This window comes from Urtica dioica, chromosome 1 (assembly GCF_054948205.1).
Source record: "Urtica dioica subsp. dioica isolate 48M chromosome 1, U.dioica_male_clone48M_v1_H2, whole genome shotgun sequence".
NCBI lineage: Eukaryota > Viridiplantae > Streptophyta > Magnoliopsida > Rosales > Urticaceae > Urtica > Urtica dioica.
This window is the reverse complement of record NC_142756.1, coordinates 4,247,783-4,268,742: the sequence shown is the minus strand read 5'-3', so window position 1 is coordinate 4,268,742 and position 20,960 is coordinate 4,247,783. Positions and strand designations below refer to the sequence as shown.

The 20,960-nt window shown below is 37.7% G+C and overlaps 1 protein-coding gene and 2 long non-coding RNA genes across 5 annotated transcripts; 2 read left to right on the top strand and 1 right to left on the bottom strand.

Annotated features, from left to right (window-relative positions):
- Window positions 1–488: 488 nt before the first annotated feature.
- On the top strand, window positions 489–9,651 carry LOC149406547 (uncharacterized). Of its 3 annotated transcripts, none has more exons than XR_016295548.1 (5): window positions 489–596; window positions 1,019–1,133; window positions 1,848–1,884; window positions 1,981–2,042; window positions 7,618–9,651. It is a non-coding gene; the product is annotated as an uncharacterized LOC149406547 (long non-coding RNA). The 3 variants fall into 3 exon arrangements; XR_016295547.1 differs by lacking the exon at window positions 489–596 and adding an exon at window positions 665–836 and having other exon boundaries at window positions 1,981–2,032; XR_016295546.1 differs by lacking the exon at window positions 489–596 and adding an exon at window positions 665–836.
- On the bottom strand, window positions 3,423–6,404 carry LOC149406548 (uncharacterized). The gene is made up of 5 exons (XM_089608121.1): window positions 5,169–6,404; window positions 4,927–5,094; window positions 3,682–4,407; window positions 3,475–3,540; window positions 3,423–3,428 (listed from the first exon to the last, which is right to left on the bottom strand). Exons 1-5 carry the CDS (start codon window positions 6,402–6,404, stop codon window positions 3,423–3,425), a joined length of 2,202 nt encoding a protein of 733 aa, XP_089464247.1.
- Window positions 9,652–19,567: 9,916 nt separating the features above from the next.
- LOC149406546 (uncharacterized) lies at window positions 19,568–20,057 on the top strand. The gene is made up of 3 exons (XR_016301739.1): window positions 19,568–19,684; window positions 19,765–19,873; window positions 19,974–20,057. It is a non-coding gene; the product is annotated as an uncharacterized LOC149406546 (long non-coding RNA).
- Window positions 20,058–20,960: the final 903 nt, after the last annotated feature.

Below are 20,960 nucleotides of genomic sequence, written 5' to 3'. Positions count from 1 at the left end.
AAGAAGATCATGGGTAAATAATATCTTCTTTTATTTACTGCTGGTTTCTACAAGCGGCGTTGTTATGAATTGCTTAGCAGTTACCTTTACCAATTGCCTCAAGGAAGGGCCAACTTGACCTCCCATTGCACATAGTTAAGAGCGCGCCATCGAAGAGGTGGTCGGCCTCCAGAGTTGACTACTCGTAGAAGTTAGTTTGTTTCGATCATAATACCCTGGAATCAACATCACCAATGCTCTCAAGTACCTCATTTGTTCCGGGATGACTCTCAGGTTAGTAGATAAGACAATAATTATCCGATTTCTGATCAGTGTATCTATTATCATATGTAATCAATCGACCATGTTCTAATTGGTTTTTTTTTTTTTTTTTTTTTTTTTTTTTTTTGGGCGCTAGATGCATTGAATTAGGCTAGCTGGGCACTTTGCTGAACATCCCAGACTTGAAGAAGGACTTGGGGCTTTGGATCCAAGCTTTTCTTATTCAAAGCTCCCCAGTATTTTTGCTGTGAAGGTATATCCTGTAGGAAGGAACACATTTCATGGTTCGAGAAACCTAGTCGAGGGCATTTCTGGGAGTCGTGACCTGCAAAAAGGTGTGTGAATCTATCATAATCTCAGAACTGATGCGAGAATTTATGGGTTTTTTTTTTTTTTGTTACTAGTGAAATTATGGCTTCAAGTTCTAGACAATCCCGTACCAGACCAGTTGGGGAGTACCTATCGATCCTTTGTTGAGAATTATACAAGGAGATTTTTGTGCCTTTGATAATTTATGAAACTTTGAAACCTGTGTTTCATGGTATAATGTCAGTCAACTTATTACCTAGAGAGAGGTAACCTGCACAAGAAAAGAAGTATATACCCTTCATAAGAATTTCGAAACACAATGTTAGGAATAGTTTTTCATTGAGGGACATTATGTTATCGACACATTTTTTTTCATGTTGGTGGATTTTATAACCTCTCTCAAAATTCAAATTTAATCAAAAGGTCTTTTCAACTATGCTCTTTGTAGGTCATGGATTGGTCTTTTGAACACGAAGGTCCAGTTTGACCAGAACAACCTCCTCGTCGGTTAGGAGCACTATCCAAGGACAGAGCGTGATGAGGAATCTCATTCAGCTTTTGAGGTAATTTGTTTGTATATCTATGTGTTTGAAATCTGCTCGTTTAATAGCCATTTATCCTTCTATGTGTTCATCACACAAAGTGGAAGAGGAAGACATGTATTCTTCTCTTAACTCTGTTTTATTGTCTTTGTTTAGGCACTCATCTTCTTAATCTTCTTGTTTAATTTGTTGTGTTACTAAGATAAGAGATGGGAACTATGTAAAGCACTGAGTTTTACATATGCAATTATTTTTGTTTGAAAGTATTATGCTTCATCTCACAAAAGGAGTTCACAAACTAAGCAGTTTTCACTTCTCATTCCAAACAAACATAACTGTAATTTGTTTTGGGGCTGGTAATTCCTTCTGAGACTTTTCCTAAACAAACTTTAGAAATAAAAAGAAAGTATTCTTTATGAATATGAATATCAAGCGAGATTATTCTCTTGTACTGTTGGTTTTTAAATATAGCATGGTTCAAAATTTGTACTATAAGGCCTAGGCTTTATAGCCCGTTGGCCTCTTGCTACCATCTGAATGAATCTTAATATTACTGTTGTCATTATGCCGAATAAATACGCGATATTATACACTTGTCACTTTGCCTATGTTTTTGAAACATTCTCTAGTCTTTGTGGAATATTTCATGGAGATACTAGCTTATGGATTCAAATTTGCGTTGTTAATTCATCATGGTCGGGGTGAAGATGTGATATAACAATTCTCTCGTGACAGGAAATCTGGCCGGAATTGGAGATTCAGTGCAAAGCAGGTTGGATCCTCATTTGAAAACTGTTCTTGTCAGATTTTGGACGCCTATATATCTTCAAGCTTTCAGAGATTTATTAGTTCTGTCTCACTGCTTTAGGATTCGGGATTTCAATGGCGTGGGGAGGATCACTTCACTCAATTTTCAAAAGGTCAGAATAGGTTGGTATTTTTTCCTTTTGATTGAGCCGAAGCAAATCTGTTTTGATCGCCTCTGCCTATGGGACTAATTAAAAGTCTATATATGAAGTTATATCAAAGCATAGGCATAACCCATATAAAAAAAAAAATCATGAATAGCACCAGAGTTGATAGAAAGTTGTGCTTCATTTTCGTAGAAAAGGAAAGTTAAATAACCAGACATTATGTTAAGTCATGATAACATAGCTAACCCTGACACCTTTATTTTTAGCGTTCTTTTTACACCGTAAAACATAACCCTGTGTCTCTGTAGGTGTGTGTTGTGTGGTCAACAATATGAATCTCTGTCTAGCTCGATTCTATTAGGATGTACTTTATCTGTACATATTTATTTTGTATTGGCTCTTTTTAGTCGGAGCGCTTTGGTATGTGTTAGTCCTAATCGATCTCTGGTTCTTTTATTTATTTATTTACGATTGTTAATGTAGCACCGAATAAACTTAACATTGATGTGTTTTCAGTTACTTCATGTGCCTTGATGACTACAGTACCATTTCTCTTATGCCTTGATGACTCAGTTTCTTAATGTGCTTTGATACTTGTACTTTGAAGTGATTTTGTTGCCAATTTTACTTTTATATTTTGTTGCCTCTTTTTAGTTGAAGCGTTTTGATTTGTGTGAGTCGGAGTCGATCTCTGGTTCTTTATTACTTCTTTTCAAATGGTATTGTTGCACTGGATAATAGAACTCAACAGTGATGTGTACAGAATCATAATGGTACAGAATCATTTATCTTATGCCTTGATGAATTAGTTTCTTCACGTGCTTTGCTATTTTACCTCTACTTTGAGGTGATTTCGTTGCCATAATCCAAATGTTGCTTCTCACAGTAACTAGTTGTGAGAAGGGAAAATATCATATGATTCCCTTGAGTTTGGTTGAAATGCGCCGTTTACCCCCTTGATTTTTAGAAATATCATAACCCACCCTTAACATCACTATTAATATCAATATTATACCCTAAAATGATTTATTGATTCAAATACGACCCTCTTTCTAAATTTTTGTTGACTTTTTATGACTTATTTTTTTGAAAAGGCCAAAATACCCCTACACTTAAAATTAGTTCAAAGAAAATATAATTAGTAGAAGGGAAATATAATATGAGAACATAAATTGTGCATTATAATATTAGTGTTCAAACTTCAAACTAGTAGATCAGTGCATTTACACAATTTCAAAATAATCAAAATATGAGCACAGACATATATTTGCTCTGATCAATCCATTTACACAGTTCCAAAATAAGAAAAATATGAGCACAACCATACATATTGCTCATATCAGTACATTTTCATAGTTCTAAAATAACAAAATATGAGCACAAAAATACTTACGGCTCAAATCTGTGCATATTAACAAACAAACAAAAAGTCCAAGATTATATCATACCCCTCCTTGACTGTCTTGGGTTGCTGATGCGCCACCTTGACTTGTTGGGATCTCATCTTGCTGGACCTACAAAGAAAACACAGCTATAAGTTAACTCAAATACAAGTTTCCACATGAGAAGATATCATAACTTACAGTTTTAGATTGATGTCCACGTCGTGATCTTTTCTTAGCACGGGAAGATGAACTGCCTTCGGCTCGTGGCACCTTGCAAGTTCGGACGTTATGACCGAACATTAAGCAATTTTTGCACCGTTTAGTCGCTGATTGTCCAGTGACTTTCTTCGGTTCGTCACTACTTCGGATCCTCACTTTCTTCGGTCTTCCAGATTGCTTCTTAACGAATGGAGGGTTTAGTTCCAGATTCTCGAATATCGGCCACATAGATTCATCGGGTATAGGGTGACAAGAACTGGAATAACACCTCTTCCAGGATTCGGTAGTAAACCATTTAGAGCAGTAATCAACAACGTAACCTCTAACTGTCGAAATACACGCACACGCATGTATACAAGGTATACCACGGACTTGCCACTGTCCACAAATGCAGTATCTCTCATCAAGCTTCACCACACATCTTTTATCATCAAAGTCCACCTGAAACTCGTGGTCACCAACACGGTAAACTCGTGCGTAACGAGATCTGTTCATCAATTTCGTCAATCTCGCACGAACTCGTGGTGTTAATTGGTCCTCAGTTTTTAAAGCTGCTTCGCGCCTAGACCACATCAGTGAGAAGTGCTTGACACGCAATCCCTCTAAAAGTGAAATGATCGGCTTGTACCTCACTTTGTCAACCCACACATTGAAGGACTCAGTATGGTTGTTGGTCAAATGCTCAACATGGTGTCGTGTGTCAAAACCACTCAAAGACCAATGTTGCGGTGGTATGGCAGACAACCACGTATGTGCATCAGTGTTCATAACTCGAATCTGGAAACAATAATAAAGTCCAGCAAATAAGTCTACCAAACAGTAAAAAAAATAAGTATAAAACTGTAAAAAAATAAAAGTCTTAAAACAGTCCAAAAATAACTATAAAACAGTCTTAAAACAGTACAAAAATAAGTATTAAAACTGTCTTAAAACACATCTAAAAACAGTCCAAAAATAAGTATAAAAACTGTCTTAAACCAGTCTAAAACAGTCCAAAAATAAGTATAAAAACTGTCTTAAAACCAGTCTAAAAGCAGTCCAAAAAAAAAGTATAAAAACTGTAAAAAAAACTGTCTTAAAACCAGCCTAAAACAGTCCAAAAATAAGTATAAAAACTGTCTTAAAACCAGTCTAAAAGCAGTCCAAAAAAAAAGTATAAAAACTGTCAAAAAATTGTCTTAAAACCAGTCTAAAAGCAATACAAAAAAAGCTTAAAAACTGTCAAAATATTGTCTTAGAACCAATCTAAATATTGTCTTAAAACCAGTCTAAAAATTGTCTTAAAACCAGTCTAACCTCGTCCATAATCTGTTTGAATTGTTGTGAATTTCCAGCCTCCGCAGCAGCCCAAAATTTGTTCCTTAGTTCAACATCACCAAACTGTTTCTGAAAATTATTGCGCAAGTGGTAACAACAAAATCGGTGCAGCGACCCGGGCAGTATAGGGGCAGCCTGTAGTATTCCCTGCGAACAAGACCAAACAATCAAATTAGATTAACAAAACACACTAACATTTCAGAATAATAAAAAATCCGTACCTTTTGTCGATCACTCATTACACACCACGGAATACCATGAAGATTATCTCCAATAACTTGATGTAAGTGATGCATAAACCAGGCCCAACTATCGTTGTTCTCGGCCTCGGCAACTGCAAATGCCAACGGGAAAAACTGCATATTCGCATCAATACCAACCGCCGTGAGCAAAACACCTTTGAACTGCCCCTTCAAGTGACAGCCATCGACACCTACAAATGGCCTACACCCGAGCAAAAAGCCTTCTTTGACACCGGAATAGCAGACAAATATTCTCTGAAATGTTGGGACTACATTAGAGTCTTCAATACTTCGGTGTTCTCCGTTTGGAAGAGTGCTCTGAATGACCACGTAGCTACCTGGATTTGTCTTCAAAATCATTTGTGCATAGCATCGAAGCTTCTTAAATGATTCTTTGTGGTCTCCTTCGGATTTGCTTCTAACTTTTTGTCGAGCTCTCCATAATTTCAAATTGCTAACATCTACTCCGTACTCATCTTTTAACCACGCTCTCATGGACTGGATCGGAATATCAGGATTCTCGCGAAGCTTAGCACTCAGTTTTTTAGCAATCCAAGTCGAGGTGGCATGGGTGTTGCTCCTCACTGCAGAACAAGTATGAACATTATTGTACGTTTTGATTAGAAACGACAAGTTATCCGGGGCAGGTGAGGCATGTATTCTCCAAGGACAGCCTTCGGCTTTGCAAATCACTGTGACTCTTGTTTTTTCGAATTTTAGCTTTGTTAATTCAAAACCTTCTTGAATTGCGTAGTCCTCAAGGGTGGCACCAAGATGCTTGTGGTTCTTGAAGACTTGCCACTTCTCTAACTTCAATCTTCTATCCTCAGTGACAGCTTCTACAGTGGGAATGTTAGCATTCGGATCTGGCCTTGGCTCGTCCCATGTTCGAGTGGTCGGCCTCTCATGCTTAAAACCATCACTATCGTACTCGACATCTTCATCTTCACCACGTTCATCTTCACAACCTTCATTTTCCACAAACAATTCACTCATCGGTTCTTTTTCGGTCCAGCTCGTATCATTCTCGCTGTCGGCTTCACTCTCAATCCCTTCAACTCCTTCATTGTCTTCATCTCTGTCATTCCCTTCACCTTCGGGATACACAATATTCAACATCTCATGCGTCTTGTTACAAACAATTTGCACGTTGTGAACCAACATCTCAAACCTGAAAACATTAGACGAAGAAAACGAACCCAAGTGACAACCCATTACAACACCGAGAGAATGAACAAAACCACTACAAAAGAGAAACAAAACGAAACAAACTCGAGCAACTAAAAACGAATCCACTAAAAGGAGAAACAAACCAGTGAAAGGAAAACGAACCAGAACAAAGAAAATGTAAAATCGATTCAAAAGAGAAACGAAAAAACCTTACCCACGCAGCACTTCGTCAAATCTCTTGAACCTGTTTGCCACCTGATACACGTGATGAACCACACTCACTTGAACTTTTTTCTTGGTCCAAACGTGTTGAAGAAAAAACAAGAACACGAAGAGTCTCTTATACAAAAAAAAAGAGAGAAGATGAAGAGTCTAAGATACACTGAATATTCATAAGATAGTCTAAGATACGCTGGATATTCAACAGATTATATATTAAGGGATTACCTGATTTTAAGTGTAAGGGTATTTTTGCCATTTCAAACAATTTTTTTTTTTTAAATTCAACAAAAAATCAGAAAAAGGGTGGTATTTGAAGCAGTAAATAATTTTAGGGTATAAAATTGATATTAATAGTGATGTTAGGGGTTTGTCATGATATTTCTAGAAATTCAGGGAATAAAGGGCGCATTTCAATTAAACTCAGGGGAGATATATGATATTTTCCCTTGTGAGAATAGGGCTTTAACTGAAGATTTTTTTTAGTAAGCGTGACCTTTGATGGGTAATATTTCTACTGAATTCCCTTTCTAATAATAAAAAACTGGTATTTGAGCTATTGTTGTGCTTTTCGAGTCTGGAAGGAATATCACAATGAGAACATAAGATAGGACATTATAATATCAATAAATTTAGGTATATTCTCCTGTGAATTGATCGAATTGTCTTCTAATTTTTCCTTATATTATTTATATAGGAAGGTATTTTCCTTTGTAAGTCTTGTAGATTGTCTTGACCTTCCTTTGGTTGGTAGGGACATATAACTCCTTTTTTTTATCTATTATTCTATGATGTAGTCGGTCAGGCTCTTACCTACAATAATAATATCAAAACTTGTGGCCCCATTGAGTTTCTATCTTTATGTGTGTTTAATTTTATACAAAGTTTAAGATTTCAGTCTCATGAAAATCGTTTATATCAGTATTAGCCACTGTTTTTCTATGGCATCAAAGCCTTAAAATAAGATCACTACTTTATTAGCTGAGTGATGTCTTGGTGTGCATTAAATTAAAATTCTTGTGGTATTACTCTTTTGCAGATATGGTCAAGACACAAACCCAGTGCTTTTGGATTTTGCTATTTTTGTGATCGGTTGATTTTCTGCCTGAATGGTCTATTGGCTTGCCTTTATCTCGTCTTTCAAGATGGTCTGGGTCAGTTTAACAAACGCTGATTTATTTACATTGGCTTCTCTCTCTTAATGAAGCATGACATATCTTTATGGATTGGGACTCAGTTTCTTTTCGTACCAGAGCCGACTTTATACACAAAGACGAATGGCTTGTTGCGGTAAACAAACCTCTGACTCAGATTAACTCTAATCTCATTTTTATCTTTCTCTATTTTTTTGGCCGTGCACATCCTTTATACCATTTTCGTTTTTACCTTTTAGCTTACTAACCTTTGTATGCTTTTAAAAGTTTCATGTTTTATGAATACCTATCATCTCAGTATAAGTAGAAGGGAATTTCTATGGATGCCTTGTTCGATAGTAAGTTCTGCATTTTGTCCCATTCCCAAACTCCAGGATGGGACAAAATCATGGTGAAGTGGAGTCTATGCCACGGAATGTCAAAATTCGGGACGTGGGGAGTCTACGCCGCTTCTGACGTGAAAAGGTCCCGTTCGGATCCTCATTCAGAGACATCAAAACGCCGTTCGAAGTGGCGTCGGTGCATGGAAAAGGGCAAGATAGGGACGGAGGAGGTAAGTATCTTGGATAAAATTGCAGCCAAATTAAAAATTAAAGTCACATTTCATTGTGCAGTTGAGCAATTTCTTTATTTGAAATTTAATATTTTGCAAATCAGTCAAGATTTCGCATTTGTTTCGAGAACTACTTCATGGATTGGGACGCAGTTTCTTTAAGGTATTGGTCTCTGTGAGGTTGCTCATGTGCGAGATTGTATATTTCCTTTGTGCATACTTCTCTGTTCAAGATGGTTTGGGCATTTATACCGAGTGATGTTGATTTGTTCTTTATATCGGGTTTCTCTTATGTAAGTTTCTTGCCATGATCCTAGTGCAACACCTGGTTGCGGAATTGATCAGTGGTTGGAACTTATTTGGTTCTCAGTTTTTCTGTACGGATTCTTCCCTGTGGCGAGTCACTATGGTATCAGTTCTCCTAGGGGCTTATGCCATGTGTTTGGTTGCTTTTATTTTGGGACCGTGTATTGACATCAAGGGTCTTATATTTTGGTTTGATTACTTATATTTTGGGATGGTGATTTGCTTCTGAGCCGGTACTAGATGCTTTTTTGCCCTTTATTTGAGGTTAAATGGTGGAATTTAGGATGTTTTGGTATATAAACAGACACGTATTTCTGGTTGTAAGGGAATTGAATGAGTCGTTGGTCAACACTTCTTTTTGGTGAGTACTGATTTGCGTTGGGCTTTTATATTTGGATCCCTGGCTGTCTCGAGTATTCATTTTCTGGCTGTGAGGATGGGTATAATCTGTGAATGGTGAATTCTTATATGTTTCTGCGCATGGAAAACATGTTCGTTTTTGGGAGATCTATCGTCACACCATGCTTGGATTATCGATCCGGGAGAAAAGTTTCTATTCTCGGTCTTCGTGGAGGTCAAGTATCAAGACGCTATTGGTCTTGCATGAATATCCATATTATGTCTTTTGGCTTCCTTGCATTTATTGCTGATTTTTTTTTTTAATTGGTTTGCGATTGAATCTCTTAGATTTTTACGGCACTCTATGATTTAACCTCTTAGATTCTTCTTACTTGGTTCTTAATGATTGAAATTCTCAGATTGTTTTTACTTGGTTTTTTATGATTGAATCTCTAGACGTATACAGTACTGTTTGGTTAACTTTACCATTTTCTTTTATGTTCTATATTAATTATATTATAAGTAGGTCCCTTTGTAGTGTCGTTCATGTAAATTCTCCATTTTTTGTCTGGTTTTTATGAATTTGCGCGTGATAGTACTTTGAAGATGTAGCCTTAGGAATATATTTTGAGTTCAATACTCATTATTGTTTACTTTCTCTTTAGTGGGTTGTCTTTTATTTTTGTGGTGTGTGGCTTTAAATACTTGTATTTTGTGTAGTGCGTGATGATCGTGGCATAATAAAAAATTGGTTTCGAGTATGATGCTCGTATCAGTTTATTAGTTTGTTGTTTATACTTTCCTTGTGTGATATGATTTTTAGTCAATACTATATGTTTGTGTTGTTAGCTTTTTATCTTTCTTATCTCGTATGGGTGTATGACGGTGAGATGATTTATTTATTTAATGTCTACCTCACGGTGTGTTTGTGTTAGATTTGTTTTGGTCAGTACATTATGCTTTCATAGTGCATGATAGACACTTATTATTTATTTATACTAATAAATATACAATTTGTATGTTTATTCAGTTAACTTTTGATTTAGAAATCAGTCTATATACGTTTGTATTGATGTCATTTATAGTGGCATACTATGATAGTTCTTGTGGTGGTTTTATGCAAGCTATTTAGGCCTTTTTTTTACAACTTGGTTTTATTTATTTATCTATTAATTTTAGATATATATTGGTTGGTAATAGCTTAGTATTTCGAAATGGCAGTCTGTTGGAGCATTTTACTTTGCTGGTTTTAGTTATTTTATTTTTTGTTGCTTCTTAGTATAAAATGTCCACGAGTATAGCGGTTTATTCTATGCTGCGTTTAATCAGCTTAGCGTAGCCTTGGTTAATATACCTAAATGAAATTTTGAGTTTTTGGCTTAAAAAATGAGCTTTGGGATTTGTCTCGAAAAGACTATTAGATCTGAAGAATTGCTATCTTTGGATCGTCACGTAAACACACCTACAAAAAGAAGAATTTAAAGTATCAAATGTGATAATGTAAAAATATATAGTATCTAAATTTTACAATGTCATTAATACTATAATTAATGTGAGTTTTTTTTTCATGCAACAATTTATGTTACAAGTTGTGGAGTCATTTTTCATTTAACAATTTATGCGGTTGAGCCTGGATGGTGACAACTGTGGGAGTCTGAGTAACTATGAAAAATACAAGTTACTGCAAATCACTATCGTTTGTATGAAAAAGTTCTAAAACAACAAAGACGGTAAAACATTTTTTCGATATGAAAGATTTGAAGACTAGAAATAAAAAAAAAGTTAGAATCTATTTAACTTCGATCGAGGATAAAGGGAAGTAAAGAGAATGTAAAAGCTTCCAATAGAGTATTTAGAGGTCAATTCTATCTCACCAATGATTTGACGAGCATAGTGCAATATTTGAAGGTTTGGTGAGCCACGGTGTTGCAATTAACTCGAAGGGAGATTGTTCCTGCAAATTTCTTTTTATAGATAGCAGTCTAGATCATTCGGATGATTATAGTTTTTCTTATTTTTCATGCAAGTCTAACAAACTAGAAAATACGTGTCATAAGAGTAAATAGTGAAAATGATGTCGGTGATCGATGACTAATTGAGAAAAATGTTTACAAAAGTTTATAGTGTTGAAATTTCATTTTTGTGCTTAAATTTTTCAAATTTCATCAGTGAAATTTTAGAAATTATAATATCGTGGTACTTGAAAAACCGCAATTTTCATTCAGCGACTTATTTTCTTTGCACCGAAATCAAACGAGGGTTCATAGTAGGTTGATGACGTCAAAGTCAGTGTTCTGACTGGATTTTGGAATTAAAGGAAGACCTGAGATGGAAGTCTTTTTCAACAACGAATGATGGAATGTCCAAAACTTGGTTTTATTTATGGCTTCATTCTCTGTGCCCAAAGTATAATAATTCATACTTAGGCACTGGCAAGGAGCTGTAAGATATAATGTAAAGAAAACATTTTTTTTCAGGTTTGGTGGTTGTTTTTCTTTTCGGTATTCTTTTTACGGGAATGACGTGTTTGTTTTGCGTGCGGTCCGTTTCTAAGCCAAAAAACAACCTACATATGTGTGCGGTCCGGGTTGGCAATATTGAATATCTTTACAATCAACCTATTCGCATAGAAGACGGTGTTGGTGGGGTTCACGTTGTTGATTTCGACTCGGTTGTGCTGCCAAACATCCACGCACGAGTAAGTTGTATCGAGATCGATCCCGATCATTGGTCTATCTCTCTTCGCAACCATCGCCGGAAATAAAAGCTTAGCTTATGAAAAGTGAGAAAGACGGCCTTCAAACTCAAAGCCTTAACGCTCTTAACCAGCAACCACACGAGCTCTTCTCCATGATCTCCCCCATCGCGCTACCAATCCACGATGACCTCCATCAGTGAGCTTTATCGCCTCCACCTGTGTGCATGCAAGATGTTTGAATAAATGACCCCACAAAAATAAATGAGACTAACATTGATAAGAATTGTTCTATCTCCCTCGGGAATGAAAACAGATCAGGTCTCGCTGACGTTAGAGTTCTGGCTTTGGCGAATTTCGTACTAACAATCTAGGGACGGCCACGACTCGAACGCGGGGATGATTCTCTCGCGCCGGGATTTGAGGAGGATAAAAAGGAGGAACTTGAGCTTGGTGTTGTTGGGCACGAAGGAGAGGTCGAGATAGGAGAGAATTATGTAGATGTTGTTAAACTTGACAGAGGGCATGAAGTTTCGATGAAGGACTTGAAAGATAAAGAAAAAGATAAATCAAAAAAAGAAAAAAAAATAATGTTTTATTATAGTCATCAATAAGGGATATTATTGTAATTTCCAAAAAAAAAGTCATTCATGTGCATAAAGTATAATCTCATACTGGACGGCCGTCACAAATATTTTGACAGAACGAAGTGTTTGTTACAATGTAGAATTTCAGCATCTGTGGTGCATGATTTTAAATTTGAAAGAGTGATACGTTACAAGTGATATAGTTAAAAGAGCAACAGTGTAATTTATCATTTCATATATTATTAATAATACTTTTCTATTTCCTTTTAAAAAACTTGACAGAAATTGAGGTTTGGACAAGTTTGACCCTTTTATTACTACTATAGAAATATATTCTTACTTGAGATGAATGTGTATAATAGTAATTGTATTGGACACTTAAACATGAATTACAAAGATACTTTAAACTTTAAATATTGAAGACAAACCCATGCATTTTACAAAAGGAGACCATTACTCGGGAGTAACAATGTTAATTTTTAGTGTTAAATATGAGAAAAACATTATAGAGCATTGACAATTAGCGCATTTTTTCCCCTACGGATTCGACAAATAAAAATATAATCTAGCTTGTACGTATTTTTGTGTGGCTGTTTGGTGTCTTGGATTTCACGTAGGCAACATGCGATGGCATGCTCAAGTACAGAGGCTGAGTATCGTGCACTCGCATGGAACTTCCTCTAGCTCCGTTGATATGGCGTGACAACATCGGAGTCGCCTCAGTTGCTACAAACTTCGTAGACCATGTCTTAAATGTGCATTTCTTCATAGTGACCTGGTAGCAATCGTGGATTACACAGCAACTGGTGTCTTGACAAAAGGGCTATCAATAATGGAGTATTATAATCCTATTAAAGGCGAATCCTTGTCCCACCCCGCACAAAGAACAAATTGATATATTATAAGTATCCCAAACATGTGCTACAAATTTAACTCAAGAAAAATTTAGTCAAACCCAATCACATATTCAAATACGTCATAAAACGCGAATTATTAAGATGAGATTTGGTAAATAATATTAGTAGTTTGGAAGATTTCTACCAAACAAAATTATAATCGGGACAAAATTGTGAATAAAATTTGGAGAATTTTTTTTGTATGCTTTTAGACTCCGTTTGGATTGCGGAAAATAAGAGAGAAAGTGAAATTAATAGAGAAAATAAAAATGTGAGAGAAAATAATAGAAAATGTCAAAATTCTAATTGTGTTTGGAAGTAATGGAAAATATGAGAGAAAAATTGACGGGAAAGTAACTTTTACATTTTTTACCCAAAAAAATTTACACTTTTCACCTATTTTTTAAAAAAATTTCATTTTTACCATGAATTTTTTTAATTAGTCCCCCTAATTTTTTATTTACATTTTTTGCTCATTTTTAATTTTTTTTTTTTACATTTTTTACCCTAAAAAATTTACACTTTTGACCCATTTGTTTTAAAAAAAATCATTTTTACCATAAATTTTTTTAATTAGCCCCCCCTCAAATATTTTTTTTATTTACATTTTTTGTCCATTTTTAATAGTTTTACATTTTTTACCCTATAAATTACACTTTTGACTCAATTTAAAAAAAAAAATTCATTTTTACCATGAATTTTTTTTAATTAGCCCCTCTAAATATTTTTTCTTCAAATAAGCCCCCTATTGAACTTTTCTGGCTCGGTCATTGGATGAGACACACAAATCTGATCCTCTCATAGACAAATTTGGAGAGATTCTCATTTTCCATTTGATTTCCGAAGGAAAATGAAATCCTCATTTTAGTTATACACTTTTCCTCGCATTTTCCATCATATTTTTTTCACCATATTTTCCTCAATCCAAACAACCTAAGTAAAATAGGAGGGATTTCCATTTTCCTTTCCCTCCTATTTTTCAGGTTCCAAACGAAGCCTTTGTCTCTCTCTCTCTCTCTCTCTCTCTCTCTCTCTCTTATCGGACTTTTTTTTTCCTCCACCAGCGTTTACTTTTCACCCACCGCCAACTTCCTCTTCATCCATCACCACATCGCCATTCTCTTCATCTACCTCACATGTCGCCACACCGTCGCGCACGGCGCCTCCACCATCCTCACTCTCTTCATTCTCGTCAAGGTGACCAGCTTTTGCTGCCTAGACTCTCCTCGGAGCTCGACGCGCCAATGTTCCTTCCGCCGATACGATTTATCGTCTTTTTTCGCCGCTGTTCTTTGTCCTTTGTCCTCTCGCCGGACCTTACCTTCTAGTTTTATCTGTAAGATTTCTTTGAGGTTTTTGAAAGTCTCGGTCTTTTTGTGAATTTCGCTCGGGTTAGTGCAAATTGTTCCATGTATAATTAGGTTTGGGGCTTTAATGATTATTTTGTGATTGGATTTTTTGGAAGTCATATTTAAGTGGTTGCCCGAGTATTTTCTTTAGAGCACAACTTACGTATCCACGTTTTGGTGATTTGTATGTCAATAAATTCAAGATTTTTTTTTGTACGTTAACGAAACCAGAATTTATTATATTTCAATAAATTAAAATTTGTTGACTTCTATGTTAACAAATCCTGAATTTGTTGTCTTTTTATGTCAACAAATTTTGTATCAGGTCACCAAATACAAGAGTTGTTGATATACAAATCTAGGATTTGTGGACTTGCATCTCAACAAATGCAGGATTTGTTGAGTTTGTATATCAACAAATACAGACTTGTTTGAAAATTTATTGACATACATGTCATCAAATTTGAGATTGTGTTAAAGATTTAATGAAATATATGTCCATAAATATCATTATTTGTTGAGTTGATTTTTAAATTACAATCAGCCGTACAGTGGCGGTCCCAGCCTATTTAAAAAGGGGAAATCGGTCAATTTTTTTTTTTTTGGCTGAATAAGGATGAGATGTTGCTAATAATTGAAAGTCTTACCACAACATTGTCTATTACTATTAAAGGCCAATAAATAATCTACTACATAAAATACATGAAGAGGGTGTGATTATAATTGTTGTACATCAAGCAGATAATTCAATACAGTAAGCTTCATCGACATTGATACAACATAATGGAAGAAATAGAGTTGAAAAATATCATAGATATTAAAAATGTATAATAAAAAAAACATGATTGGATTATATATACCACTTTGAAATATCAATAGTGTGTTTGGAAATTTTCAGAGGGATATACATATACAGAAATATAAGATTCATTGTGGATTTTGCAAAATTGATAATTAAGATGGCGTAAATATGTATATTATTTTTTTTCAACTCTATAAAATATCACAGCTTAATTTTGGGAAATGAAAGTCTAATATGTTTACGATTATGTCTGGTAATTAATTATGAGATCTTATAAGTGGATCATATGAATTGTCAATGTATTGTGTTCCAAGTGGAAAATATTAACGAAAGGACTTATAGAAACATATTTCCCGCATTGGATTAAAAGTCACGACACCATCGTTGGATCATAAACCTGATCTTACGGCGAGAAGAAAGAAAAGGAAATTAATTTGACGCGGAGAGCTAATTAATGCTGGACGAGTCTTCGATAAAAAAAAATGCTGGACGAGTCATTTGATGGTCTCTTGAAGCGAAAAAAAGAGTCATTTGATGATTATTAATATTATAATACCGTGTGTTTTTATATCCGTTGGTGTATCGTAATTAAGGCAATTATCGCAACAACAGATTACAACCGCTGGATCAAAATATAATCTAACGGCGAGGAGAGAGGGAAAGGAAAAGGGAAAGTTAATTGGAGGCCAAGTTTCTGGTGGTATATAAAAAAGGGATCACCGGCGTGTAAATTGCGATTTAGGGTTTCACCGTCTCAGCTCATTCGTTCCCAGCCATTCCCTCTCTGCCCCGTCGCCAAACCTCGACGCCGCCGCCGACCTCATAAAAAATATCGCCGGTCCTCAATGTTCGAATATCGGGTACTTCAATCTTCTGCCGAGACTGGAGTGGTGGTGCCGATCTGCGGTGTGTCCGGAGGCCAGGTCGCGCCACCACCACCAGATCTCAGCCCTACCGGCGAGCTTCTATCGGTTCTCCGGAGGTGGAATCGGGCTAAAAGCGCGGGTGGAGAAGCGAGATTGGCTGTGGATGCAAAAGTCCCTTGACCCGTCCCTTCCAAAATCGTATGTCCGATCGTCGGCGCCGAGCCCAGTCGAAAGGTCGCCATGTTCGGGTTGCGGGTACTCCTCTTGGAGTTGGTGGTGTTGATCTTCCAGATTGCACCTCCTTTAACCCGTCCGGCGTGAAATGGCGATCTAGGGTTTTACGGCACCGTCGTATCTCGTTCGTTCCCAGCCATTCCATCTCTGCCCCGTCGCCAAACCTCGATTTCGTCCCCGGAATCGCTGTTACCTTATCAAGAAGCTCGCCGGTTAAGGGAATTTCAATCTTCTGTCGAGACTAGCGTCGTTGGTGTCGATCTGCGGTGTGTCCGGAGGCCAGATCGTGCCACCACCACCAGGTCTCAACCCGTCCGGCGAAGCTTCTACCGGTTCTCCGGAGGCGGTTATCGGGCTAAAAGCGCGGGTGGAGAGCGAGATTGGTTTTCGTCGGTGCCGGAAAAACCCTAGAAAGAAAAGCTAAAACCCCTCACCCGATCTAACTCGTTTCGTTAGTTCCTAGTCTTTCCCTCTCTGCCTTGTCGCCAAACCTCGATTCCGTCTCTGGCATTGCAAGGCCGATCGTGACCTTAGCAAGAAGCTCGCCGATAACGGGTACTTCAATCTTCTGCCGAGACTGGTGTTGGTTGTCTTGATCTGCGGTGTGTCCGGAGGCCAGTTCATGTCACAACCACCAGATCTCAGCCCGTCCGGCGAGCTTATGTCGGGGCTCCAGAGGCGGTTATTGGGCTAAAAGCGCGGGTGGAGAGCGAGATTGGCTCCGGAGACAAGTCCGGTTGCCGGAGATGCCTGAGGATAGTGCCTTCGCGAAACCACCAGTATCACGTTTCGTCCCTCTATGTATGTTTTTTTTGCTAATTCTTTCTGAAATTGCTTTTAATAGTATATTTGTTGTTGTTTGTTGATCCAGGGTATGGAAGCACACTCTGTTGCCGGTTCGACTCCACGCGGGTCACGGATGATGTCTTTTTGTATTTGTACGAAAGGATGAAGGGTAGAAAGGGGAGAACAATACAGTGTTGAGATATAAACACTATTGTGATCAATGTCGAACAAAGAAAGTTGTAAACAGGGAGTACTTTTTTCTTTTGCATATTTTTTTCTTCCTTTTCTTACACAGGCTTTGCGAGAGAGTAATTCGGCTCGTTCTCTCTGGCGAGTGAGATCGATGCTCTTTGTAAGCAAGGTCGGAATCGAAAAAGATGGCAACCTTGTGCAAGAAATTGAAGCCAGGGGACATGGGTCTTTCAACACTCAAGAAGACCACTGGTATATGTGAACAACATCTTGTTTTAATTACCGATTTCTACAATATCTTGTTTTATTTACTGATTTCTACAAGCGGCATTATTATGCATTGTTTTTTTTTTTACTTACCTTTACCAATTGCATCAAGGAGGGGCAAACTTGACCTCCCATAGCACAGAGCTGGAGTGCGTCATTGAAGAGATCGCCGGGCTCCCACAGTTGACTGCTCGCTGAAGTTCGTCTGATCCGGCAATGACAGTGTATATAAGACATCGCCAATGCCCTTAAGTACCTCGCTTGTTCCGGGGAACTCTCAGGTTAGTGCATAAGACATATCTAATTCATGACAGTGTATCTATTATAATATCTAATTGGCACTTTACTGAACATCCCAGGCATGAAGGACTGGGGGCTTTGAATCCAAGTTTTTTTTTATATATTCAAACCTCCATATTTTTTTCTCTGTGGAGGTCTGTGAAACAATCATAATCTCAGAACTGGTGTGAAAATTTCTGTTTGTTTAATGTGGGGTGTTTTTTTTTTTCTTATATATATATTTTTTTCCGGTTACAAGTGAAAACAAGGCTTTGAGTTCTGACCAATCCCGTGCCGGATCAGTTGCGGAGTATTGATTGGTCCCATGGTGAGAACGACAAGGAGATATTGGTACGTTCGATGATTTGAAATATATGGTAATCTGCGAACGAAAAGAGGTAATCCCTCTTACCGGTTATGAGGAGTCGGCTGCCCTTGACCCGTCCCTTCCAGCTTCATCGCTGTTGTAAAAACCCTAGAAAGAATAGCTTAAACCCTCAGTTTCTCTTATTCTTTTCGTTTCGGCTCCCCAGCTCGCCCTGCCGCGAATCCACTTGGTCGTCTTCAGTATCACCAGCCCTCCCTCTTTTTATATTTTTGCTAATTCTTTCTGAAATTGTCTTTAATTGTAGATCTGTTCTTGTTTGTTGATCCAGGGTTTAGAAGCACACTATGTTACCAGTTCGAATCGACGCTGGTCACCAGCCCGATCTCCTTCTCTGCCATCGCCGCCCGAGGGATGCTGTCTCAGGAATCTTGTGATGCCTTTCAGTATTTCTATGCATTTCTTTTTCTTTTTCTTTTTTGCCCTTTTATGTATTTGTTACCAACTCCATATCTTTACGCAGGCTTGGCAAGAATGATTTCTTCGGCATCTCTATTGCGAATGAGCGGCGTGCTTTGTAAGGAAGGTGGGATCGAGAAGGACCGCAACCTCATACGAGAATTTGAAGCCGAGGAACACTATCTTGTCTACCGGTATATGTGAACACTATCTTGTCTTATTTACTGATTTCTATAAGATGCGTTATTATGAATTGTATTATCTGTTACCTTTATCAATTGCCTCAGGGAAGTGCAAACTTGACCTCCCATTGTCATCGAAGAGATGGTCGGCCTCCCATAGTTGACTTCTCCCCGATGCTCTCAAGAACCTTGTTTGTTCTAATTTATCAGTCATTATCCAATTTATCAGGTTAGCATATAAGTCATTATCCAATTTATCAGTGTATCTATTATCATATGTAATTAAACATGTTCTAATTCATTTTATTTATTTATTTTGGGCTTGATGTGATATTGAACTAGGCTAGCATGGCACTTTGCTGAACGTCCCAGGGGATGACGGACTTGGGGCTTTGGATCCAAGCTTTTTGTTATTCGAAGCTCGGTACTTTTTCGCTACGAAGGTATATTGTGTAGGAAGGAACACATTTCATGGTTTGAGATACCTAGTCCAGAGCACTTCTGGAAGTTATGACCCTGCAAAAGCTGGCATGTTTACAAGTTCCTTAGGTCACAAGGCTTCATGTCGTCTTACGACACGGGTCATCAGTACACCGATGCAGATGCCCACAAGGTTGGTTCGCAAAACCATTTTTATAATAGTAGATGTCCATATTTATTTATTTTTTCTTAAAATGTTCTTATTTGAAATAAATGTCTTTTTTTTTAAAGTGGGTTAGTCATTGGAACCATAACGGAACGTTTGCTGGGTCGATTCATTTGGCTTCTCAATCTCAACGGTTATAAGAAGCTCCTTAAGACTATTTGGACCGAAGCAGTCTTTGGCATGTTTAAGGTCAGTTTGATTATTTTACATTCTGTTTTATTTCTCTCTATAAAATGTTTCTAGTATTCATTTTGTTTTTTTGTTTTCAGTATCTACTACGCAGAGCTTCGCTGACAGAGCACGACGCGTTTGCGTTCCTCAAGACTGATTCCGACGATGATTGCATTACTTACAGTGGCTTTTGCGAAGCTTCGACAGGTACGTAGAAATATATATTGCCGTGATCTCTGTCTCTAGAATAAATTTTGTTAATTTACGCTAAAACTTAATAAGCTTGATGTTTGTTTGGTTTTCAAAGCTGAATTTGATTGGACACTGCTATGGACTAAGTAATGAAGGCAAAGGACCTGTGGGATCAAGCTGATTTCGAAGAATTTCAGGTGAAAAAAATGAATGATTATGTTTGTGAGTGACATTAGTTGATATTGACATAGTTGATCAGAGAACAACAAATGTGTAAAAAACTTATAAAGTTGTTCAGGTGTTGAATTTCGTAGGAATATATCAAGAACCAAGATGTCACAAACATGCTAGAATAGTTCAGAGACTAGTTGTGCTGAGATCAAATTAAAATCTATCCAGACGGGTCATTCCCTGCTGTCGCGACCCACAAGGATACTCCGACGGCCCGCTTGAAATACAGCGAATACTCTGACGGCCCGCAAGTCTCTAGCGAATATGCCTCGCACGCACTGTGGCATGCCATGCGCCCCTGCCGCCACCCTGAGCCCCGCCGGGCACACGCCGTTCAGGGCCACCAGGCACCCGTGGGCCTCCACGCCCCGCCACGTGGCACCACCACGACTGGGAGGTTGAGCCTGTCCACCAGGCTCACGTCGAAGAAGTCCAGCCCCTCCACGCTGTTTAGCGTGAACTCCACAAGTGTCGCCGGAGCCGCAGTCGGCGGTGAGGCACGCTAACCTTCCACCGAGTCTCGACCGCAGTGCGTGTGGGCCAAGAATCGGCCGGACCACTTCGACGAGGCTGGGACTGTTCTTAGGTATGACGGGTAAGAAAACCATTTGAATTTTGGGTATTGTTCGCAGGTATGACGGGTATGGTTGGGCTTCCATCGGATCGGGCCATTGCTGATGATGAAGAATGATTGAGGTCATTTTTCGTGAATTAAAGGATCATAAAAAAAAATCAGTTTTTTTTTTTGTAATAGGAAGTTGTTAATGAGAAACTTATTTCCCTAGTTTTTTATACTACACCTAAAGATGAGAGTGCACTTAAATCTAACTAAGCCATATGGAACTTGTAAATTGTATTTTAGCTAACAAAT